Source organism: Orcinus orca, chromosome 17 (assembly GCF_937001465.1).
Source record: "Orcinus orca chromosome 17, mOrcOrc1.1, whole genome shotgun sequence".
In the NCBI taxonomy this organism is placed as follows: Eukaryota; Metazoa; Chordata; class Mammalia; order Artiodactyla; family Delphinidae; genus Orcinus; species Orcinus orca.
In genome coordinates, this window is record NC_064575.1 from 59,698,354 (window position 1) to 59,724,875 (window position 26,522).

Consider the following 26,522-nt stretch of genomic DNA (forward strand, 5'->3'; position numbering starts at 1 on the left):
TCAGGACTAGAATATACAGGTCTAGCTACACAACACACAAATGCTTAGTTTAAGAAGTACTGGGCTTTTTTGATCGTAACAGTGGGCAATTAGAAGAAGAATGTATAACATGTAGTATAGTGCTGGGGATAAGAATGAAAGGCTTGAGAAAAGCTAGATGAACTCAACTATTGAATCTGCACAATCCTGATCTATTTAGATAGTTACAACCTTTAAACAAACCTTCATTGAGATTGCATCATGAAAAATGTATTACTGTGAATCTAAATAATCCTAAATGATCGTTTAATTGCTAACCTCTCTTTTAAATCCATGAAGACAAAATTTTTATGACAGGATTTTTGATCAACAGAGTTTTTAGTAATACAGCTTAGTAATTCAAATGTGTGATAAAAATATACTTTTAATGAAACAAACTGTATTGGTTATTTGTAAAATTCCTGCATTAGTATCATAGAATTTTTAAACATTTTTACTAGGTCAGGAGAGCAACCCCTGTGAACATTTTTAAATGGGAAAATGCAGTCAACTTTATAATAACATTCTTTGTAACAATTTGCACTGAGATAGTTTCAAGCAGGCATAGTGATGGAAAGTGGAGACCGTCTCTCTTCCAACTGTGCTTTCCATATTTATTTCAATGTAACGTAACCTTCACTCTGGTTATAGACCTGCCGTCCTGCCCCCAGCCCAGCAGCTTACCCTCATTGACCCATCCTTGCCTATTCACAGACCATTCTTCCAGCCTTCCCTTCATAGAATCTAGCCAACTATATACCCTCCTGTCCCTTTCCCTATGAAATAGCAGCATATGTAAGGGTCTTTAAATGGACAAAGGATGCATTTTTCACTTTTCCACCGTGTGAAATCTTATAAGGAAGTTAAGTTATTTACATTTTAGAGAAAATTAGGGTATCACAATAAGGATTTAGTAGGAGAAAATGTGATTCGGATTGTGGGTGGAAAGGAAGTTTTCTTCAATGGAGAAAAAACTATATATATAATTGTGTGTGTTCAGTACCTTACTAATAGCGAACATTAGCTTGTCTATTTACTGAAATTACAAACTACCCAATTTGCATTCTGTCATCCCAAAAACATCTAGTATAGTGCTACACTCTAAGGAGATGCTCATTAAATATACAGAGATAAAACTTAATGGAAATACTTCTTTTCTCTTTTCAGCTTATGGTCAAATGATTCCTTTTGGCAGTCATCTCGAGAAAATAATTATACCATACCTCACCCAGGAGCAAATGTTGTTATTCCTGAAGGTAAATGCATAAATGTAAATAAATAAAATGCTGTGTTTATACCACAATAGTTAGCAGTTAGGGTAGATACCTTTATGCAGCACACCTTGGAGAAAGAGAAGATGTGAAGAGATGGATTCAGTTGTTGTGTCCTGGATGTCAGACGTCGCTTCTGGGTTTTATGTGGATTTAAACCTGAATATTAAGAATAATGGATTTTCTGAGAGAGAGAAGAATTAGTCATTGTGTGGAAAAAGGCTCACCAACTTCTAAATTAGGACTCACTGATAGGGCTGTCAGTGTTTTATCTATAGGCTATAGTCTATGGATTATGTTATATTCCATATACTAAAGTCTTGTTTTATAGGAACATGGATTGTGGCAGACACAGATATTCCACCAATGGAAAGACTCGTTATTTGGGGGGTTCTAGAATTGGAAGATAAACATAATGTGGGAGCTGCAGAGTCTTCTTATAGAAAAGTTGTTTTGAATGCTACCTACATATTACTGCAGGTAAGAGTGACAGTCTTATAATTTATACCCTTATTAGCCAAATGCTAAAATGTTGGAGATTTACTAAGCAAATTATAAGAAAGCATATGCACCTGATGTGATTAAAACACAACTGGCTCTACCCCATGAAATGCAAGCCTAAGTTCAATATATTTCTGCTCTCCTTTAAATATTAATGACACATTCCTAAAGCAGTAATTATCATGCTACTTTTTAGTGTGAGGTTTGCTCCATTTCAATCCTTTAGAATATTTGTATTATTATTAGGTAAATTTAAACTCACAGCTTGCTGCAACTAACAGAGAATCCACTGGAGTTCTGAGGAAAAAAAATTAAAAGATTTCAAGCCTTTTTTTTAAGAAAGCAAACAGTATTTCTTAAAATGAATGGATATAGGTGGGATTATGAAAACCAGGAGCAGACTAATAAAAATATTTCAGTTGTTTGGAATAATCACCTCATTCTGTCATAAATCTCAGATGGTCTTGAACATGTAATAGTTTAGTCAATTTAATTGTTCTGTCAGTCTTTTATTGGTGTTCATTTAAAAGAATAGCTTAACCAAAAAGGTATTAAGCACCACTAAAGAATAAGTGGGAGCCTTTCTTTCATAAAACTAGGCCTTTAATGCTTTAAAGGTGTTAGATACAGAGCTTAGAGGTAAATTAATGCTACAATTGAATCCTTACCTCACTGTTTAATAGTTTGGTAACAGGTTACGTTATCTGACTTCTTTCTGCATCAGTTTTCTCACCTATGAAATGAGAATAGTAATTCCGATTCATGGGTTTAGTGTAAAGGTTAAATGATATAAAATATGTAAAACCTTGCATGTTATGCCTGGCATAGAATCAGCAAGCATTTAGTAATAGCAATTTTTATTAATAGTGACGGCTCATGAATAACATAGCTTAGATATAAATAGGAGAGTATATTTTATATATGCCGCATTATTTTAAAGTACAGTGTGATCTGTTCAAACAGCACTAGTTTAGGTTTTAGGAGGTCTCAGTTTCAGGTCCAGTTCTGACAGTAAGTAGATGTTGAATTTGACCTTGGAAAAATCATTTAAACTGCCCATCCCAAAGTGGATGGGTTAAATTAAGGTCACTTCTAGTTACAGTACTGTTCTTTGTAAAACAAAAATTCATTCATTTTTACTAGGGGAGGCTGCCAGTCTTCCTAATTCCTTTCTTATGGGGAAATTTCTCCTGCTCAGTTTTGAAGTATTAACAATTTTCTGCTTCACTGCAGGGAGGTAGATTAATTGGTGGCTGGGAAGATAACCCTTTTAAAGGAGAATTACAGATTGTTCTTAGAGGGAATCATTCTACTCCAGAGTGGGCTCTTCCAGAAGGACCAAATCAAGGATCAAAGGTCCTAGGTATGTGTTTCCAGATACCAAAAGAGTCATATTAGTTTTGCAAATCTACTTTAAAACATGTAGCACTAAAAGACTTGTTATGAGTTCATGATGTTATGGTTTCAGAAGTTTTTACAGACATTGATTTGTAGTAACAGGTTATAAAAGTTGCTGAGGTTTTAAAAAATTAAATCATGTAACATTAAAATAGATACAGATGTGCATATTTCTAAAATGTAACTTATTGCAACACTAACATTAGTGAATCACTCCATATGTATATTGTTTCTCTAATCTGGTTTTCTTCGTAATCTTTCTTTTATATAAGCAAAAATATTTTTCATATTTTAGTACTTTTCCCCTAAAAGGTAACTTTCTTATGCATTATTCCTACACAGTATTAAAAATCTGTGGATCAGTTGGCTCTGCTGTTGATCTCGGGTGTTGAAGCAGGGTTTTGGTTCCCCGCCAGTGATTGAGGTTGTGTCGCAGTGGTGAGAGCACCAAATCCTAGCCACTACACCAGTGGTCAGTGACAAGGCCCTGGCCCTACGGCTTTACAGAAAAAGAATTCCCACAAAGACGGAAAGTAGTGAAACAAGTAAAGTGTTTATTAAGAGAAAAAAAGAGTACAGTACTTTTGGATAGACACACGGGTGGACTCAGAGAGAGAGTCGTACCCTCATGGCAGTTTGAATCACTTTTATGGGGCATTTCTTCCCTGTTTCCTTTGACCAATCATTTTGATTTGCCTGGTTCAGAGTCCGTATTTGGTGTATCTCAGGATTTTCCCATGTGTGCGCATGCATCTCTTAGCCAAGATGGATTCTACCGAAGAGGCCTATGGGTAGTGAGCATTAGTTGCCATCACTTAGAATCACTCCCTTTTGACCTCCAAGGAGCCTTTCTGCTCATGTGTAGTCGGGGAGGTCTCCTGACTTCAAGAATGAAGAATATGTGGTCTCTTATCTTCTATCTGGGCAGGACCCAGCCTCCTCTCTCAATTGTCCTGTTATTCCCACCGCGGAGTATCCGTCCACAAGGAATGAACTCAAACCATTTGTCCTGGGGGCCCTTATGTCTCCTGCCTCGCTATCAGTTATCCAGTCACAACTGTTGCTAAGTTTTAATTTTCCGGTTGCATTTGTGTGGCTGTACATATTCCTATTCGAGCCTAGAAAGCAAAGGACCTGAGAGGGTTTAATTTGGTCCTAATAAATAACTGCTTTTATTAATACCACTGCACATTTATTTAAAAGACACATAAATGTGCTTCAGTTGCTCCGATGTACAATTTCTAAAACAGTGACAATAAAAAAGGGGATTAAAAAGTGGCTTAAAATTGAATTAGCTCTTGCGAGACAGACAAATTCAAATCTTAAAGAAAAATTTCCTGAGGCAAACAAATTCAGTCTTAAAAAATTTTTGTTTGCTTTTATGTGTTTATTTTTTTATTTCAAAAATAACATTTCTAGCAACACAGAACCATATCAAGAGAAAACATACATCTTCTACTCTCCCCTTGAGGAAACTAACATTAGCAATTTTTACATGTGTTTTTCGTGCTTTTTATCTATGCCTGTATTCATATTACATAAAATGACTTGTGGTGCCTTATACAAAAACATGGTCAAACTAAATATATTACTGTGCAATTTTCTTGTTAACATATTATGAATATCTTTCCAGATTGATACTTAACATGTAACACTCTTCATTTTTATAGCATATTACACTACAGTATTAGTAATATATTCTAATTTACTCCTTCATTCTTATAATGATATACATTTGGATTAATTCTAATTTTTCTAGTATTTCCAAATATTGTTGTATTAAACATCCTCATTGATGTATCCTTGTATACTAATTCAATTTATAGAGACCAGATTCCTAGAAGTAGGGCAAAGGGCCAAAGCCTTCTTATATAGCCCTGAGCAGATAACCCCAATTCTTTCCATTCATTCTAAAATGTTCAGTCGCTTATTAAAATATATCTACTAACTGTTTCATTTTATACTAGCACGTAACTCAGTTCTATGCAGTGAATAAATAGGAGTGTGTTTTTCTCCTGTAGGGGTGTTTGGTGAGCTGGATCTTCATGGAATTCCACGTTCGATATATAAAACTAAGCTCTCAGAAACCGCAGAGGCAGGTTCCAAAGTCCTCTCTCTGATGGATGCTGTGGATTGGCAGGTAGAGGAATTACTATGTGGTGGAAAGTGAAAACACGTCATGGGTCAACTTAAGGTTTCTTCTTTATTCCAATGAACATTTATTTTGTCACATGATTAACCAGAAGAGAAATGTATGTTTTGCAATTAGCTTGCACTCAGAAAGCTGACTTGATAGCAGGCATTTAAAAATTGCGGTGTCAAAGGTGCTTCAGAACATATAAAGAACATTATGTATATATTAGTTATGAAAGGAAAATATGAAAGTTTGGCGGTAAAAAATATTTATTTACAAATTCTTGCAAAACAGAAAAAAGAATTATTTTAAATACATTTTATTGTTATCTTGGTTATCTCTTTACTTCTAATTTGTGATTTTACATGTTAAGCATTTGGGAAGAAAACAAATCCTGATGCCCAGTGATATTCAAAACATGCCTGAGTTAAATAAGAGATTTTGGTAAAATATGAATGGTGGCAATTCCGATCTCTACTACACTCCCAGGCTTGCATAGGCCACAGACTCACATGTTTTACAAATACTCTTTTTAATGCAAAAGGGTCAAGGAAATGGATGGATTACTTTTCCAGGCTCTCAGATTTCAGCCAGTTCCTTTCTGCTGAGAATAAGCTATAAGGTCACAGAACAAAGTGAGGCTTAGTCTGAGTAAATGAATACAAATCATCAAAACATATGGGGTTGGCTCTCTTAATGTAGTGTAAAATCAGTAAATAGAAGGAGGATTTATTGAGAGTTATTATAAGCTACTTACAATATATTCATATTTGTGATAGTTGAGGTGTGATTACTTTTTAAAAGGTGATTAAATGATTTAAATATCCCTATTATTCATCCAATTATCATTTATTAGTATTTATCCAGTTAATATTTTCTGCATATTATTTATATAATTAATATTTAGCCTAATGTCAGACATTTTCTAGGCATAGAGGATTCATTTGTGAAGAAATTGGTCAAACTATAGGGGAAATTGCATTGAAGTGGGAGAGGCAGACACTAAATGAACAGATAAATGTGTGTTATTTCAGATTATAATCTTTGTGATGAAGGAAATAAAACAGGGATGATAGAGACTGCCATGGTGGAGGGTGGCAGATAACATTAAATAGAGTGGCCAGAGAAAGCCTCTCTCAAGGGTATGACAGGGTTCAGGACATGCTACCCCAAAATATGAATAGTTTAAGGGAAGAAATTTCTGCATGTGCAGGAAGGACTTTCTGGCTTTCCCCTGAAGCAGGTCACAAAACCTTCATGTGAGAGTTGCCCTCCTTATACCCAGAGGAAAGAGACATCCTCAGCTCTGAAGACAAAGTGACACAGAGAAGAATCTGAATGGCCAACCCTTGCTGTTTCTCCCAGTTTCCTACACTTAGCTCATACCCTATCACAATTTTCCTCTACTCTCCACTCTTCCATAAAAATGCTCAGGTTTAACCATTTCTTCAGGGCTTCATTTCCCGTGTCATGTAAAATTTATATTGAATAAATCTATATGCTTTTCTCTTGTTAATGACTTTTGTTACAGGGGTCCCAGCTGAGAACTTGGAAGGGTAGAGGAAAAAGTTCTTTTTCGTCCCCTGCAAGTACTTTTGAGCAGAGACTTGGTTGACAAAGAGGAGCTTGTCATATATGATATACAGAGATTCTAAGACTTGACCGTGCTCTGTCACTTATCTCTGCCTTTCTTACCCTTCAGGAATATCCAGTGATAGTTAACTGTGTAAAAAAAAAAAAAAATCTGGGGGAAATTTTTTAAGTCTTAAGAGTATTATCCTGACCAATTTTTAATAAAAATATGAATATATTTGCTTTGATATATCTAATTTAAAAAATGTATATCACCTGTGATTTTATTAAGTGACTGAATTCAACTTAAGGAAATGTTGAGATAATTCAAAATATAGAATTCTTGCTATCAAACAAAAGCATATTTATTTTAGAGACCTAAATGTATGATTTGTTCTTGCTGATACCATGGTTGTAACCAATGTAAGTTAAATTAGAATTATTTAATAGTTATTAAGAAATATAAACCTATTTTTTAAAAATTGTTCTTGAATTTGGCACTTGAATTTTTCTAAGGAAGGAGAAGAGATTGTGATAACAACCACAAGCTATGATTTCCACCAGACTGAAATTAGAAGTATCGTTAAAATCCTGCATGATCACAAAATTCTCATTCTCAATGATACCCTTTCCTATACTCACTTTGGTAAGTGGCTGTTCTTTAACCAAATAGATATATAATTTAAATGTCTCGAAATATTCACAGTTTAGTGCTCTCCTCTGTAATTACAGTCATTTGATGAAACATCTCAGATTTTTAGAGGAGCATTTCACTTAGATTGGCACTGGTACCCAAAGGATGCTACTGTTTGTGTGTTGGCTGCAAAGAGTCCCTGCTGTGTGTATTAATTCATTCAGCAAATATTCAGCAGTGACCATTACATTCTACGGGATAAGGCTGACACTTTCTGTTTTAGGCAAGCTTCCAGAGATTCTTACGCACACTGAAATTTGAGCACCCTTGATCCAAGAGCATCTTTGTCCTGATTTGTTTCATTGACACATTCCTCAGCGGTAACTGCACTTAGACAAGCTGCAGCAAAATGGTAAAACTCTAATTCTCAAGGAAAGAAGGAATTAATCAGAATCGACTGAAGATGATCTTTCAACTTGTAGGATCAGGGCTTTCCCAGCACCCCAGCCTTTCCCCATTTCACATGCTACCTTCAGCTGAATCCCAGGAAGTGGAAGCTGACAGGAGTGTAACGTTAGAAAAGCCATTCAGATACTTCTGATGCTCCTGAGAACTACAGCTAAGGTGGCATTATGCACTGGTGGATATCAGACCTGCATGAAAAAGAAACTTAAAAGAACTTTTTAAAGCAGTATTTTGATAGAAGCACGTGTCTGTCATTCTATATCACATATTTTTTCTTTAAATCAAAAGAAAAAGGTTTCTTTGCAGAACACTTTAATCGTAAAACAGTGTTTGAAGTTCAACAGCATAGATTCTTTCATTTAAAGTACCAAACACTTCTCTCTGCTTGAAATGTACCTGCTTGTCTTAAAGTTTTGGGTAAGACTTCTAGAAATGTAGAATGTAATTTAGGTTCTGTTTTTTAAAATTTTATTTATTTATTTTTGGCTGTGTTGGGTCTTTGCTGCTGCACGCTGGCTTTCTCCAGCTGCAGTGAGCAGGGGCCACTCTTCATTGCGGCGTGCGGGCCTCTCACTACGGTGGCCTCTCCTGCTGCGGAGCACGGGCTCCAGGCGTGTGGGCTTCAGTAGTTGTGGCACGGGGGCTCAGCAGCTGTGGCTTGCGGGCTCCAGAGCGCAGGCTCAGCCGCCGTGGCGCACTGGCCTAGTTGCTCCACAGCACGTGAGATCTTCCTGGAGCAGGGCTCAAACCCGCGTCCCCTGCATTGGCAGGTGGACTCCCAACCACTGCGCCACCAGGGAAGCCCCTAGGTTCTGTTTTAAAATTATTAAGATGTAAATGTACAGACTATGTTTGATATACTACTACATATTTATAAAGAATTGTAGTTGGTACAAAATATGTCACAGGAAAAGAGGAACAAACCAAGGTTTAGGCATCAGGAGAGGTAATACCTACGTATTGCTGACTGTCTACATGGCCCTGGGCAAGTTCATTTACTTCTCTATCTCATTTCCTCATCTGTTAAAATTACAGTAAGCTTCCCAACTTGTCTCGAAGAGTGTTTTTGTGTATAATTTGAAGTGTTTGCAAAACACCTATGAAGCAGTGAGTTTGTAAGTGCTGATTATAATAACCTTTTTGCTGTAAATAGGAGAAATACTTTTGATTATATTTATTTTATAAATAAAAAGGTATAATTTCCGACTGCCATCTGTGTACATTTAAGCGTGTAACTCTAATCAATTCACGTATTTGTGTTGACTTCTGGCATATTAGAAAGTTACGTGGTCTGTGAGCTGCAAAGAAACTAATAAAGACAGGTATTTCTTAGTGTTGGTAGTAATCTAACTGTCCTTCCGCTGCAGCTGGAAGATACCTTGTTCCTGAAACCGGTCAGAGCTACACATTAGCAGCTGATGTTGGGATACTGAATAGGAACATCAAAATACTTGGTGAGGATTATCCAGGTTGGCTGAAGGAATCTTTTGGTGCACGCGTCCTAGTCAGCTCATTCACTGAAAATATGGTGACATTTAAAGGTTAGTACAAATTCAGTTTATTTTTCTAAATGAAATGTAGCAGGGTCTCTTCTGTGTTTAGTTCTTAAATAATCCTCACTCCTTTACAGGATCATTTGTGTTAAAAAACAAAATCCAACTGAAGAAATTTTAAAGATCTTACTGGCTTTATTCAAGGATTCATGAATTGGGCAGCATGCAATCTAGCTGATACAAAGGAGCGTCAAAGAGCTGTGCAAAATTAAAGACTTTTATAGGCAGAAGGGAGCAGGAACAAGGTAGTTTTACTAGGCAGAAAAGAGGATTGGTTATTGCAAGGTTACTTCCCGTGTAGGGGGCAGAGGTTTATCAGGCAGATTACCTAACCAATGCTGATCAGGCAATTCGTGATGGACCGGTTTAAGGTTCCATTTCAGGAGAACTGAAACTGTAATTAAGTTTGTTTGATGATGGAGGGCTTAGCAAAAGTGACTCCATTTTGGGCCTGATGTCTTGTTTTTAACACATTGAAGAATAAAGGCTTGAGAGGGATGATGCAGTCAGGTACCACCCTCCAGAACCAAATTCCTAACATTATTCTACTAATTTTATCTTTAGAGGCAAAATAATTATCAAATTAACAAGGACCTTAGGTAACAGCTAGCCCAACCTTGCCCTCAAACAGAAATCGTTTCATAACAAGCGCACTGATCTGTTATTTTTGTTTGAAGGAAATTTTCAAATACATTTCAAAGATAGAGAAATGTATAATATAATGCTTATCATCACCAATTACCACAGGTATCAACTTTGGCCAGTCTTGTTTGATCTCTGAGCCCACCGACTTTCTTCAAGCCCACGGATTATTTTGAAGCAGCAAGCATATATTTTTTAAGATATATTTGACATATAACATTGTGTAAGTTTAAGGTCTACAATGTGTTGATTTGATACACTTATATATTACAATATGATTACCACAGTAGCATTAGCAACATCTCTATCATGTCATATAGTTATTATTTTTGTGTGTGTGTGGTGAAAACAATTAAGAGCTAGTCTCTTAGCAACTTTGAAGTTTATAATATGGTATTTTTACTGTATCCCTAAGTTGTACATTATATCTCCAGGACTATTTATCTACTAGTTACAAGTTTATACCCTTAAACAGCTCCCTATTTCTCCCACCCCACAGGTCCTGATAACCACCTTTCTACTCTCTATTTTTATGAGTTCAGCTTTTTTAGATTCCACATATAAATGAGATCATACAGCATTTATCTTTCTGTCTCTGACTTATCTCACTTAGCATAATTCCTTCAAAGTCCGTCCATGTTGTCCCAAATGACAGGATTTCCTTCTTTCTCACTCATGGCTGAATGATATGATATATGTATACACACAGTGGAATGTTTTAGATAGATAGATAGATAGGGAGGTATCTCACATCTTTATCCATTCATCCATTAATGGACATTTAGGTTGTTTCTATATCTTGGCTATTATGAATGAAGCAACCATGTATTACTTCATCTAGAAATATTTCAGTGTGTAAATCTAAAAGACTTCTTTAAAAACATCTCTAAGAATCAGATTTTAAAATGTTAGTAATAATGTCTAAACATCAAATGATTGTTCAGAATCCTCCAGTTCATTCCTTCTTTCCCTTCCTTCCTCCCTCCTTCCCGCCTCCCCTTTCCCCTCCCCCTCTTTCCTTTCTTTCTTTCCTTCTTTCTCTTTCACTGTCTTTGTTCATCGGGGTCTAAATAAAATCCATGTTGCAATTGGTTATGAATCTTAAATCTCTAATTCATTTCTCTTTCCTTGCAATTTATTTATAAAAGAAGTTAAGTCATCTGTCCTATAGTGTTTCCAATAGTCTGAATTTAGTGATGCATCCCTAGAATTTAACTAGTCCCTGCCTCCCTTGTATTTTCTATGCATAAGTAGCAAATTTAGAACTAGCAAATTGACCAGACTGGGACTCAGTTTTTAGGCAATAATTCCTCATAGTTGGTTGTTATTTTTCCATTAATAGGCATATAATGTACGATTGTTTTTCCTTTTGTGATGTTAGCAGTTATTATCATCGCCTGGATCTATTGAATCACTGAGGTTTAAAATGGTGATATTTTAATTCTACTATTCCCTCCTCATTTATAATCTCAAATATTTCTCTAAAGAGGAGCTTCCCCAGACCACTGTTTGACTACCCTGAAGGATAGTTTAGATAGAAAAATGTTTGATTCTTTCCTCTTATTAACTAGTTTTCAAAACAATGAGTTGGTTGCCAAGCATCCTCCAAAGGTAACAAGGGGTTTTTGTTTTGTTTTGTTTTGTTATTAGTATCATTATTAGTTCCATGGATTTAAACATATTTGTTATGTTCTAATCCATTGTGAACGTTACCCTTATTGATACTGAAAATGCCCTCTCGTTGACCTTCAGAACCTTTTCATGTTGGTGCCTAAGCCCTCCGCCTTATGACGGTTTTTTTTTAATTACAAATTTATGTATGTATGTATGTATGTATTTATTTATTTATTTTTGGCCACGTTGGGTCTTCATTGCTGTGCACGGGCTTTCTCTAGTTGTGGCGAGCAGTGGCTACTCTTTGTTGCAGTGTGCGGGCTTCTCATTGTGGTGGCTTCTCTTGTTGTGGAGCACGGGCTCTAGGCACGTGGGCTTCAGTAGTTGTGGTGCGTGGGCTCAGTAGTGGTGGCACAGGGGCTTAGTTGCTCTGAGGCATGTGGGATCTTCCCAGACCAGGGATTGAACCCATGTCCCCTGCACTGGCAGGTGGATTCTTAACCACTGCGCCACCAGGGAAGTCCCTGACTGTTTTGGGTTTTTTTTTTTAGCTTCTTCACTTTCTGATATGACAAGCACATGTTATAATTTTTTTTTTTTTTCCTTGCTGAGACTGGGAGTAAGTTCTTCCTCCAAGTAACCCTGGTTCTTTTTATTGGAAGCTGGTGTTTCAATCTCACAATCTGGGTACCAGGAGTAATCCTCTATTCTTGACTTGAATTGTTTCAGCAGGAGCTCACTTGGTTACAATACTGCCTATTCCATTTTGCAACAGCTCTCATTTTAGAAAATCTTTATATTGAGCAAGCAGCTGTCCCACTATAACTTCTACCTATTGGTCATAATCTGCCAACAGAAGCTTAACTGACGAGGAGAATAGTAATGAGGATCATAAAGTAATACAAGATTCCAGACACTGTGCTAAGCACTTAACACATATTATGTCATTCAGTCCTCATAGTATTATGGCATAAATATTGTCCTCTTTTTAAAGATAAAGAATTAGATGATTAGAGGGATGAAATTACTCTGATCTTGGATACTTAAAGTCCCATGATGGACCCTATTCACATGTCAACCTTTCCTTGCTCCAATAAATTATTTTGTGATGTAAGTAAAGAAAAAGCATCTATGGCTTTTGTAGGTCCAGGGTCAGTAGTAATCATTTCTTCTCTGTATCTATCTTATTAATCTTATGTTCTCCACCATACACCTAATCGCTGGCTCATGGATTTCCAGACAGGCTTTTCCCTTCTAGTGTAAAATAACTCTTCTCCAATGTATTTTATTAGATATCAGTTTTTGAAACAAGGAATACCCTCTACTGTATTTTTACCAGCCATGAATCTCTGTGCCTCAGTTTCCTTGTATAGAAGACAGGAATTATAAAAGTTCCGAAGTCACAGATGTTGTGTGAGAATTAAACCACACATTGCCTGTTAAGCACTTAGTACAGAGCTTGGCACAGAGTCATGGCTCATGGATTGTTATTGCTGTTCTTAATAATCTATGAAATTGCCTTTTGTCACTTCAGTGGCACTTACGACAAACTCGATCAGCAGATACTTGGCAATGCATATTCTGGAAAAAATTATGTAAAGATTATGTCCTTAACAGCTCTTTAGAGCATCAAAATTGAAATGTCAGGTAAATTATAACTTGTGCCTCATGCCATGCATTCTCAACAGGGACTGTATCACTACCAATAGGTGAAAATTGACTCTTGGGGGAAAAAAAAACCAGTTTGTGGTCCTCCAAAGGGCCTCCATACCTTGACAGATATGTAGTATATCTGTGGTATTAAAATGTCATGGAGAGGGAACGCTATTCAGAAAGAGAAATGTCTGAAAAGGTTCTTGTGAGGGGCAGTAAAAACACAAATTCAGAAACATTGCCTTATTTAGATTAAAAGGGCAAAAAAAAATGAATACAATTTTCATGAAAAAGTTGAAAACAAATTTGTCATTTGGAAAATTACAAAAACTTTAGCAGTTTTTCAAAAATTTTTATTCAGCTTCAAGGAAAAAAAATGTGTAACTCTTTTCCCCACTAGGAAATGCAAGAATAAGTAATGTGGAATTTTATCACAGCGGTCAAGAGGGCTTCAGGGATAGCACGGATCCAAGATACGCTGTAACATTTCTTAACCTGGGACAGGTTTGTACTTTATTTTAATTTTTGCATATACCCAAAATTAAGTATTTTGATTTGATTTTCATTTAACTTTACTAAATGCCCATATCTTAGAATTGCTAAGACTATAATCTAATATAATAAAACTTTCTTAGATGTATTTCCCATTAACATTTTTAGACTACAACAGTATTTGATGCCAACCATTTCATGCATTATTTAAGGTCAGTAAAAAAAAAAAACGGAAAATGGAGCACAAAAGGTGAAAGAATTGAAGATCTATAATAGTATTTCACATTTCTACTTTACTTTACAATGACGAAAAATATTTCCAAACAGTTACTATTAAACAAAGTGAGTGTTGCTTAAATTTCTCAAATGAAAAGCATGTCTGTATATCCATGCCTCTGTCAAAAGTGGGAAAATAAATATGCTTAGAGGGCTGCTGATTTAAGAAAAAATGAGAAAGAGCATATTTCTTATATAGAATTTGAAAAAGAATAGATACATGTATAACTGAATCACTTTGCTGTACACCTGAAACTAACACAACATTGTTAATCAACTATGCTCCAATATAAAATAAAAATATGAAAAGTAAATAAATAAAATAAGATTAAAAATATATATATTATGGAGGGGAGATAAATTGGGAGTCTGCGATTAATATATGACACTACTATACATAAAATAACAAGGACCTACTGTATAGCACAGGGAACTATACTCAATATTCTTGTAATAACCTATAATGGAAAAGAATCTGGAAAAGAATAGATATATATGTATAACTGAATCACTTTGCTTACACTTGAAACTGACACAACGTGGTAAATCAACTATATGTCAATAAAGATAAATAAATAAAAATTTTAAATCATGTAGGTTTGGAATTGAAACCCCTAAACTACTTATTGACTGTTTCCTACAGACATTTGAATTGTAACCCCTGCCTTGAGTATCGACTTCTGTGGTTAAAACAAAAAATCCCTGCTCATCATATAATAAACTGTTATGAAAAATAATTTTTAGTTCCTTAGCATTTTATAGGTAATGATAGAAATATAAATGCATAGAAAAGCACTTGAGAATTTTTAATTCACATTTAAAATAAGCATTTCTTTTTTGCTCTTTTTAATCATAAACCGAAGGTATATGGACATTTCCCAGCATTAAAAGTTCTGCTGGGAAGTCATCTTCTTTCATGGAATGTAAATTGAGTATTTTGTTTATCAAGATTTGTTTTCTGAAAACACCTACTTCAAATTTTTTTCTTTAAATATCCTTTAACTTTGTTTTTAAAATGTTCACTGAATCCTGATGTTTTATAGATTCAAGAACGTGGCTCATCTTATATTCAAGGCTGTGCTTTTCACAGTGGCTTTTCCCCTGCAGTTGGTGTATTTGGGACAGATGGATTGGACATAGATGATAACGTGATTCACTTTACAGTGGGGGAAGGTAATATGATAATATTTCAGTCCAATAACATGTCTTCTGAGACAGCCTTGTCTGCAAACTCTAGAGCCAGGGTGTCCAATTGATCTTTCTTCAAGAATGGAAATAAAGGGTCTATGTTTGTGCTAACATGGTAATTACTAAACTGCAAGTGGCCATTCAACACTTGAAATGTGGCTAATGTGACTGAGAAACTGGATTTTTAATTTTAATGGTACTTAATTATGTTACTTTACATTTAAGTAGTCACATGTGGCTATGGCTGTCATATTGGACAGTACAGCTCTAGAAGAATTATTTACCAGACCATGATCTTATGTGAGTTATTTAATCACCAATAGTTTAAATTCCTGACTTTTAACATACTTCTCACATATAAAACAAAAAGATTATTCACAAATAAAGATAATTTTTTAAAAATATATATTTGATTTGATTTAGGGGGTTGTCCTTTCTTGAATATCAGTCTAAAGCATAATACAAATTCATTTAAGGTGTATAAAATTTGTGTGTATATTTGTTAAAATCTAAGGTGGAGCCTGTGAACCCACATATTTAACAAAAGATTTTAATTCAGGTAGTCTATTAAAGAGGTAGAGTATCAAAGAGTTCAGAGGGTTCACTCTAAAATCAAAAGGGTTGGTTTGTCAGGTTCAAATGAGAAAACTAATTTCATGGAAGAAATGAAAGACATTCCCTATAGTACTCATTTGGGGGAATTTTCTTTTTTTCCAGGCATGAGAATATGGGGGGTTGCCAACAGAGTCCGAGGAAACTTGGTTACACTTTCAGTTTGGCCAGGAACCTATCAGAACAGAAAAGACTTGAGCTCAACTCTCTGGCATGCAGCAATTGAGGTAGTGTGAACAAATTTAAAATTATAAGTAGACAAAATTATAATTTGTAATTCTCTTATTGAAGATTATAATTTCTGTAGAATTTGTAAATCTCAAAATGTCATTGAAAATGATTTCTTCCTTAGATAAAGATTGTGGATAAAGTGAGCTGATTAAAGGAGTGAATGAACTTTCTTTAAAGATGTTGTGAGCTCCAGTAGCCATTGGATTTTTCTCTGTGTTGACGTCCATTGGTTTAAATAGTTCTCTTATTTACTTGCTTCTCCAACATTAATTATTGCTTTCAAGTTCCATTACAGGGTCTCTCTGCTTCTAATTGACTGAATGCCTTACACATTTTACTATTTAACTCTGAATTTAAATGCAAAATTATAATGATAGACTATAAAATCTCTAAAATCCATTTCTCATCTAAAACTCTTATGATTCTATATGCAAGGTTATTTACTCTTATTGGATATTACTAATTGGACCTTACAGAGAGGATTTAGAGGAAAGATAGCTTCCTCTTGTTTTTATCTTACTTACTTATACCATAGGAAAGAAAAGGAATTTAAAAAGCTCTCTTTGAAAGATAGGGTAAGGATTGAATTTTGTTTTTGTACAACTATTAATAATTACCTTAAAGCAAAATCTGAAAGCCTGGAACTTAATATACATTTATAAGATAATAATGTTCTCTTTTTGTCTATTTATAGATGTTAGAATTGAATCAAATGCCAATTCCAAATCTTTAAAGTTATCTATATCTTTTGAAAGGCATTTTTTTTAGTTTTATGAATTCCATTTGACTCTATTTTTATCATAATCTTTAAAAATAAGGCTGTTTAACATGCTTTAAATAAGTGAGATTTGGACCGTTTTGCTGATTCTATGTAGGCAAGAACTAAACCTTCTGTGCTCCATACTTTTCATTTTCTACCACTCTGATTTGGCTCATAAAATAAATTTGTTTAGTAATTACCTACTTGTTCTAACCCAGTTTTTTATTATAGCAGATTTTCTTTAATGAATGCCTCTACTGAATTTTATGGTCCACTGTAATTGCCTTAGTTGTCTTTTTCTTAATAAATCAAATTGGTAACAGAATATAACTAAAAAAGAGTGATAAAATTTTTGTAGCCTTGTTATAATACTGGAATTTTGTCTATGGCTTGTTAATATTCAACCACGTCCAGTGGATTCTGTGACAGAAATGAAAAGTAATCTCTTTAATGTAATGAAGAGTATAATGAAGTCTAAAGTATAGTATCTAGTGGTAGGTTTACACCAAGAAGCTAAGGTAATTTCAGTACTTCATTTGTATTATAAATTTGAATGGGGTGAATGTGAATTAAATTTTTACTCCTGGAAGTATCGTCATAATTAGTTTTCCAGTGTATGTTGCATACCTGCTCTCATTGCATAATTGTGTAAGAGCCTGACCCAAAGCATTTTCTTTATCGTTATACTAGATAAATAGAGGGACCAATACAGTCTTACAAAATAACGTAGTGGCTGGATTTGGAAGGGCAGGATATCGCATCAATGGTGAACCTTGCTCAAGTAAGTCTTTGGCATAGAGTCACTAAAATTAGGAAATAACTTGTCCAAATTTGTTCGAAACAAATAATTATTGCTTGTGAGTTGAAAAGTAATATTGCTTCTTCCTGGGCACTGAAAGAACTCAACAAACTAAATTATTTCCATATAATATTGGGTTTAAAGAAAAAATTAAAACCAATTTTCTTCTCATCCTTCACCCCTATCACCCTTCTCCAGCAGCCCCAGGATGCCACGCTCTTCCCTGGCCCTAGGACACTGCAGCCCCAGGTCCTCTCTTGAGACCCTGTCCCCATCCTCACCCTCTTGAGACCGGGCCTTGCTGCTCCCCAGGCCTCCCCTTCACAGTCACTGCCTCAGGGAGGTCCCTGAGCCCCAGGCTGAGGAAGGTGACCAGCTCTGTCCTTGTGATACCCTCATGTCCTTCTGTCCAATCCCATGCCACTAGCTGTGCCTGCCACAGCGTGTTTGCATTCCTGATCCCACTGGACATGAGCTCTTCCTTGACAAGGGTATCTTTATTCTATCCCTGTGACTGTAGAGGAGATGAGAAGGAAAGAGAAAATCAGAGGGATAACCAGGGAGACAGAGTGAGCCAGAGAGTGTAAGGGAGAAAAAGAGGGGGTAAAGTAGAGAATGGTGGATAGTTGGGTCTCATGGACTTGGGAAGACACAACAAGAGTGAGAGAGAGTAGTCTGGGCGAGAAGCAGTGGGATGAAAATAAACAAAAGGGATCAGCAGAGAGATGGGGGAGGACAGAATAGGATAAGGTGTGTTGACTAATAGTATCAAGGGAATAAAAGAAGGATAGATCCTTTAAAAACAGGCTTTTAAGATAACTATTTTCCATGTTTATGATCCAAAAACTCTTAACAACAGCTTCAGTGCTTGTTTGATGGTACTGAACAGTGATTATCTTATCCCACCATCACTTTCCCAAAAGCAACTTGTAAGCATAGAGATACATGCCTATAGGGATATGTCACTACTTCATGCTTCCGCTTTAAAGGAATACATGCTCACTATTCATATGATAAAGCCTGCAAGCATGAAAAAAATCAAAGGACATGAACAGAGGGTTCTCAGACACATTTCTATCAGATTAGTAAAAATCAAGAATTAACTGAACAACTGCTCTCCTGACAAGGCTGTAGGGAAATAGTAACATTTACACTTTGCTGGTTGAAGGACAAAATGATATAACCCCTACAAAGGGGAATCTGGCAATAGCTACCAAAATTATAGAGGCATTTACCTTTAACTCAGCATTTCTACTTCCTGTAATCTAACAGTTGCCTCTACAGCAGTTAGAAAAAGAGTTGTGAACAAGGTTATTCATCACAGCGTTGGCCTGTACTGGCAGAAAATGGAAAGCTACCCTGTGTCCAGTTCCTGTGGGCTAGTTGTATAAAGCCAAACACTGGAACACTGGGCCCCTCTAAAAAAAAAGAAGGAGAAAAGATGCATACTAGGTATTAATATGGAGAAATCACCAGAACATTCTAAAATGATAAGTGGAGGTTACTTAGAAAGGGAACAAAAGAATATGTATGGTATATGCATTTACATAAAGAAACACTGAAAGTGTAAAAGCAAAAAGTCATTGAAGGTGAGTAGGAACAGGGTGACTGGTCACTTATTACTGTATAACTTTCTATAAACTCTTGACTTTTAAACCAGATAACTTAATTATTGAATCAAAAAAGTCAAAGAATGCTAGACCTGCTGGCTTTACCTCTTGGGAAACTTAGCTAAAGGAAATGGAATTTTCTCTGAAAAACGTATAGCCCTTCTACAGTTGATTTTTTCAATCTCTATAGGTATTTTTGAAATTCTTTGAATAAGCATTTTTTTCTGTAAATTCAAAAATTGTTGGACTTCAGCTAACTTTTTTCTTGTACAAAGTACATTTTGAAGGAATAAAACAACTTCGCCACAGATATAACTGATTCCTCGATGTATGTTCTTTTTAAATATTTTAGTTCCCAACAGCTTAAAGTAGCTTTTCTTTGACTTAAATTTTTAAAATATAGGGCTTCCCTGGTGGCACAGTGGTTGAGAGTCCGCCTGCCGATGCAGGGGACACGGGTTCGTGCCCTGGTCTGGGAAGATCCCATACGCCGCAGAGCGGCTGGGCCCGTGAGCCATGGCCGCTGAGCCTGCGCGTCCGGAGCCTGTGCTCCGCAACGGGAGAGGCCACAACAGTGAGAGGCCCGCATACCACAAAATATGACCTGTGAATGTGAATATTTACTAATATGTATAATGCCACGTAATGCATTTTTCACTGAATATATTGATCTTCCTAAATAATCGGGAGTGTTTATAAGGAGCAACTGAAATATGAGGCGTCACAGAGGAACTGAGGGTTTAAGTTCCCGGAATGGGACATCAATTTACACAGTTCATCTCCCTAACAAGGGACAGGCTGGGATGCTGGGAAGGGAGCTCTGCCACACGTGGGTCCAAAGGTGGAGCCATCCTTGTCCATGGGGCTACATTGTGCAGAACCAAGGTGTAGCCATGCAGACAGCTTCTGAGGGAGGAAACAATAGAAACCAGGCCGACGACCATAGGTGAAATGTCAATCTCAAAGGACACTAGGAAGAGGGGAAAAGCAATCGAAGATGGAGGAAGTCAGATCCCAGGGAACTTGGACAAGAGAACTGGTACAAAGTACAGTTTAGGAGGCAGTGCTGCTCTTTATGGGGAATCCTCAAATTTATGCATGGTTGGGACGAGTTTTTAAGGCCACTGATCTGATTTGTACATAAGTAAAACTTTCGTGAAAATCCACTTTAATTATCCTGTATATTAATAATGGGTATAGCTTCCATTTATTGAGGCACTTTATGTGGGTTATTTCATTTCATTTTGAAACAACCCTGAATTAGACATTATAATTTTTTATATATGAGGAAACTTAAGTTATAAAATGCTAAGCAACTTTCCCAAGATCATGCATACATTAATTCAAGAAGTATTTGATGAGCACCTACCTCTGCATTACTTTCTAGGCTCTAAGAATCTGGCCACGAAGGAGCTAGACAGTTTCTTCTTTCATGAAGCTTACGTTCTTATAGGAGAGAGGAGATGAATAATTCACAAATAAGTAGTAATTAAATATCAAAGTGAAAAAAATTTTAATTGCCATGTTAAGTGACTGAGGTGCTAACTATGAATCCGGTAGTCAGAGAAGGCCTTCTAAGGAAGTGACACTTAACTTGAAAATGGGCTGACCAGAAGGAACCCGTAACATTTATAGACAGCAAGTGGTATCATTGTGTTTTTCAAGTTTAGCCTTGTTTGAATTCAAACTTCATAATCTTTCTAAAGAAATTCATGTTTAATCAGATATAATAAGTTAAGGGTGCTAGCACAAAAGTAAACTTTTGCAAGTGAATATACAATTATTCTGAGTAACGTTGAAGAGACAAATTAGATAAGAGAAATACTAAATAGAATAAACTGTAAGTAGCTGAACCATACAAATATTTGATCATGTTATTAAAATTTGCATCAGACTCATATATTTAACTTTTAAAAGAATTTCAACTTTAACTGATACTGCTTATAACTCTATGACTTGATTCATAATGTTAATTTACTGGTTCCATATTTCCTTCAAAGGTCAGTCTTATTCTCTGGAAAAGTGGTTTGACAATGAAGCCCATGGAGGTTTATTTGGTATCTATATGAACCAAGATGGCCTTCCTGGATGCTCTCTCATACAGGGATTTACCATTTGGGCATGCTGGGATTACGGAATTTATTTTCAGGTAAATGGATCCCAAAACAGTGATTGTTTATTTTCTTTTATGATTATATTTCATACGATGTAACCTCCAAGTTCTGTTACAGACCACGGAGAGTGTGCGTATCTATAACGTGACCCTGGTTGACAATGGAATGGCCATTTCTTCAATGATTTACACGCCACCTGCTGTATCTCACAGAATTTCCAGTAAAACAGTGCAGATTAAGGTAAGAATTGAACGCAGCCACACAAAGCAGAAAGAGCAACTCTGACAAGGGTAGAATTCTTGAATACAGATGATTTTCTTGACCTCTTTGCCCTACTAGCCACACCTCCTGCCTCTGTGCTCATTGCCTTCTGCCAAGAAGCTCTCCGTCCTTCCCTCTCCCCACTCCTTCCCTCAGCTCTTCTTGCTTATCACCTGCTAATCTTGCCACAATTAGTTAAATTTTCACTATCTCTATGAAGTCTTTCCTGAACCAGCTTAGGTAGTTTTGACACTCCCTCTTTTTGTTCCTACTTGCCTTGCACATATTCCTATCATGGAAACATAACATCTCTTTAAATATAATTATTTACATGCCTGTCTCCCCCCTCTGACTTTGAATGTCATCCACTTGGGGCAAAAATCACATCTTTTTTAACTTGGTTTAATGAATGATCCACTTCTCAAAGTTATACAGGTTGTGTTTTGCTACAGTGGCATTCATTACTATTCATTATTATGTTTTCTTTTAAGAAAAGTTATTATTAAAGCTTACTGTTTGAACTTTTTTTTAAAATAGAACTCATTAATTGTTGGAAGTAGCCCTGAATTTAATTGCTCTGATGTCCTAACTAATGATGATCCCAATATTGAACTTTCTGCTGCCCATCGAAGTTCTAGACCTCCCTCAGGTAAAGATTTTAGAACTTTTAATTTTGGGGTTCATATGAGTGCATATTCAAATTTCATTAACTTTCTTCTTTTTATAAAAGGTGGGAGAAGTGGGATTTGCTGGCCTACCTTTGCTTCAACACATAACATGGCACCGCGGAAACCCCATGCAGGGATCATGAGTTACAATGCCATCAGTGGTCTTTTGGACATCTCAGGCAAGTTTAAACATAGTCTTTGAAAGTCTACTCAGTTAAGTTCTGTAAAGAATACGTAGAATATAACTAGTGATGTTTCATTGTTAGTTAAAAAAAATAATGATTAAATTAATCTGCTCAATACGACAAGCAAAGAAACCAGACATCAGAGTCAATTTCAAGAATAGTTCCCTGGCAACATTCATACATATAAAAGAACTGACATTTCATTTTCTTTTTAAAACAACAGAAAAAGCACTGGTCTAGTGATTTAATATTAATTAGTTTCTCTAAATCGTAAAGCCCTTTTATATAATTAGGGTTATATTTTATTAGAAGCTTTTATGACTGCAGAAATTTTAGTTCATAGAACTTAAATGTTTTGCCAAACTCCCACAGCTGCTGGCAGAACTAGGATCAGAATCAAGATCTCTTGACTTAAAATCTGCTGCTTTTTCACTGAACCAGGCTGCATCCTTAAAAATGTAAAATAATTAAAATAGATGTAGTAAACATACCAAGTATTTTCGCTTTGCCCATTAAATACGCTGAGCCATTCTCTATTTCAGTTTAGCAAATCTCCCTTTCATGATGACTTTAACCAGTGTCACCTGAAAGAAAGCAGTTCAATAAATTAGACATCTAAGTTTTGACATATTATTTCTCATAACTTTAATTCCCAGAAATGCAGAACAAATTATCATTTTTTAGTGTTACTTGTAATGATACCCCTGCCAAAAATTATTTAACATGCTACATAGGTTTAGGACCAATAAAGGAGATCTACACAGGGAACAAACCGCATCTATTACTATAGTATTTTATTGATACTCATCTACAGGCTTATATTCATGTGTATACAATATTTTCTTAGGAGAAAATACAGTCAAGCAGGGTAGTATATAGCACATAACTAATTTAAGAATTTTTTGGACTCCCTTTTTGCTGTTTTCAGTTTTGAGTTACTGGATTTTAAGTGCAAAGGGGATCGTTTTTTGATCTAATCAGTTTTATCTTTTGGCCACATAATATATGCAATAAGACCAGGAGAGCAATAATATTTCAGTTAGCCTTTGCTGCATAACAAACCATCCCCCAAATTCAAAGCCTCTAAACAACCGTTTATGAGCTCATGATTCTGTAGATTGGCAATTTGGGTTTTGTTCAGCTCGGTGATTCTTCCGCTAATCTTACCTGGGATTATTCACTGAGCTGCCATCACTTTACAAGATGTGTAGGGGCTGGTTAGTCTGGGACAGTCTCACTTCTGTGTCTGGTGGCTGGTGCTGGCCCTTGATGGGGTAATGAGAGTGCCAAATGTCTCCTAGGCATATTCACATGCTGGTAATCACAGAATTCCCCAAGAACACCAAGAGAGAGTGAGCCCTAATATGCAAGCACTTTTCAGATCTGTTTATACTACAATTGCTCTTGTCCCATTGTCCAATGCAAATCACAGAGAAAATATGCCAAGCTCAGAGAAAATATGGGAGAGGACTACTCAGTGGTGTGGATACAGTCCACAAATAGTGGTGGACTTATCTGCCACATAAGGTAAGAGTTCCATGTTCAAGGTAATGTTAAATGATGTGTTTGGTGGAATATACATGAAATGAAACTGATTTTACCCTTTCTCTATAGGAAATAATTGTGTTTCTATTATTTATGTTTTAGGTTCCACATTTGTTGGATTTAAAAATGTTTGTTCAGGTGAAACTAATGTGATATTCATTACTAACCCTTTAAATGAGGATTTACAGCATCCAATCCATGTGAAGAACATACAGCTGGTTGACACTACTGAACAATCAAAAATATTTATACATAGACCCGATATAAGGTAAAATATATGATAACTCAGTTTCTTCTTTTCTGTCATCACAGTTTTCCATTGTTTTCTTCCCCTGCCATAGATCTGAGAAAGTTGCTAAATTTAAAGTAACTGTTTATGTCTATGAAATTTCAATCAGCATTATGAAAATTAAGAGTATTTAACATATCTGTGTCTTCAGGTAAGTTGAAGAAGCTAGGCCTTAATATGTATATTTTCTCATACTTTTTTTTCCCATGTATCGTACATAGCACCATCATTAAACATAAAAGATAGAGAATGGGTCAGAAGTATATTTGTACATTAATATCTCTCCATTAATAGTCATTAGGAATGAAAGTCATGTCTATCATTTCTTCCCTTTCCCTTCCCTCTTTTGTCTCCTTTTGCTTTACAAATATCTTATTATATGCACCCCAACATGTACTTGGAAATTAAATGGGAATCATTATAATCATTGTGACTAAAAATATGCAGAAACTTTGAACAGTGATTTTTTTTTCAATCACAGAGGTTAGTTGGTGTCAGGATATTTCTAGAAGCTGAACCACGTAGATTCTAAGTCTTGAAAGAATATAGCCAATAACTGCTACGCTTCAAAAAATTTAGATATAAGACAATATTGGAGGAAAGAAAGTTTCCATTAGAGCTCTTTGACCATTTTCAATATAGAGAGAAGACAAGAAATAATGCTAATTAAATATGCATCTCTTCAGAGAAATGCAGTGTTTCATAAATAGTTTGACTTCATCTGATATTATTTTGATGACAACCCCATACCTCCTCATTTAATAATTGTTGAACTGCAGTGTTTTTTGGCTCAGTAGAGCTTCTCCCCACTAGAAAGCTGTTACCTCCTATTTAGTTATCATTGAATCTTTCAGATTTAATATATAATTTTAACATCTACGTCATGAAGAAAATATTACATTTAAAAATATGTCTTTGAGTCCTGTGCTTTTATTGGGATACTGTTAGCACAATCCCAGATCTCTTTTACTGAGTAGCTCACCCAGTCCCCAGATGCTCTAAATGTTGGCCAATAATGACCTACATTTGCCTGCTTTTCCGGAAGATTGCTCTTAGCCAAACAGGAATAGCTGTGAGAGGCTAAAACTCTCCCTACCACTGCCTTCTTGTAGTCCACAAAAAATGACGAATTTATACAGGAGGACGGAAGGCCAGCCCCCTTGTCTCAAAGTGGAACAGCTCTGGGTGTAGTTCGTGATCAAGAGATTCTCCTGGGATCAGATTGAAGCTAGTCTATAGACCATAGTCATCTCCCTTTTCTTTCCCTTGCCCTATATGGCTTCTCTCCTTCCCTTTTCTCTCCTTCCCTTATTGAGGACTCCCTTAAAAACTCACTTGAACAAAAATCCACATCTCAGGCTCTGTTTCTTTGTAACCTGAAGTAAGACAGAGCCCTAAACCATAATGTAAGAGTGCCACTGGGCAGTCTATTCACAGACTTGCTCACAAAAACACTCTGCACACACTTGAACACAAAGAACACATGACCCACAGAAATATTTACTCAAATCATCTCCAAAACTAATACAGTAGAGTAAGGGATAAGTTATAGCTTCATGTCTTTCTTTGCAAAAATCTCAGATCTATTAGATAGTATTTTGCTGCTATAACTGTAGAATGAATTTCTGTTTCCCCATGGTGTATATCATATAGTGTAAGTATGCTGTATACTATATATAATATACAATGTATAGTACATTGCAAATTAAGCAGCCATTTTATTATTATAACCAGTTAACAGTCAACACTCCAGGTAGTTCAGAACGAAGGCAGAATACCATCTACGATTGAACTGCATGATGAGTTTATAGTATTTCATCTCTTACAGTTCAGGTGTCTACAGAATTGTTATTAAAATATATAGCATAAAAATCATAATTTAAGTATATCTGTTTGTGTATATATATATAGGCAAAAGTCTACAAGAATATATACTAATCTGTAATTGGTGATGAGCCTAAGAGCTTATGATAGAAAGGCGAAGGGGACTGAACTTATATTAAGTATTTAGATTATTTTATAAAAAGCATATGATAC

The 26,522-nt window shown here is 35.8% G+C and overlaps 1 protein-coding gene and 1 long non-coding RNA gene across 2 annotated transcripts in view; one reads left to right on the plus strand and one right to left on the minus strand.

Moving 5' to 3' along the window:
- The window catches only part of PKHD1L1 (PKHD1 like 1), a 154,707-nt gene that overhangs the window by 103,817 nt on the left and 24,368 nt on the right, over positions 1 to 26,522 (plus strand). Inside the window, exons 54-68 of the mRNA XM_004282958.3 lie at positions 1,186 to 1,274; positions 1,621 to 1,769; positions 3,024 to 3,153; positions 5,210 to 5,328; positions 7,411 to 7,540; positions 9,361 to 9,534; positions 13,856 to 13,959; positions 15,267 to 15,396; positions 16,129 to 16,250; positions 17,705 to 17,795; positions 21,424 to 21,572; positions 21,655 to 21,777; positions 22,336 to 22,447; positions 22,529 to 22,645; positions 24,299 to 24,464. Of these exons, the coding sequence (XP_004283006.2) occupies positions 1,186 to 1,274; positions 1,621 to 1,769; positions 3,024 to 3,153; positions 5,210 to 5,328; positions 7,411 to 7,540; positions 9,361 to 9,534; positions 13,856 to 13,959; positions 15,267 to 15,396; positions 16,129 to 16,250; positions 17,705 to 17,795; positions 21,424 to 21,572; positions 21,655 to 21,777; positions 22,336 to 22,447; positions 22,529 to 22,645; positions 24,299 to 24,464 (1,905 nt within the window). The remainder of the gene's footprint in view (positions 1 to 1,185; positions 1,275 to 1,620; positions 1,770 to 3,023; positions 3,154 to 5,209; positions 5,329 to 7,410; positions 7,541 to 9,360; positions 9,535 to 13,855; positions 13,960 to 15,266; positions 15,397 to 16,128; positions 16,251 to 17,704; positions 17,796 to 21,423; positions 21,573 to 21,654; positions 21,778 to 22,335; positions 22,448 to 22,528; positions 22,646 to 24,298; positions 24,465 to 26,522) is intronic.
- Positions 2,485 to 22,644, minus strand: LOC125961630 (uncharacterized). The gene is made up of 3 exons (XR_007472576.1): positions 22,557 to 22,644; positions 20,793 to 20,869; positions 2,485 to 2,523 (listed from the first exon to the last, which is right to left on the minus strand). It is a non-coding gene; the product is annotated as an uncharacterized LOC125961630 (long non-coding RNA).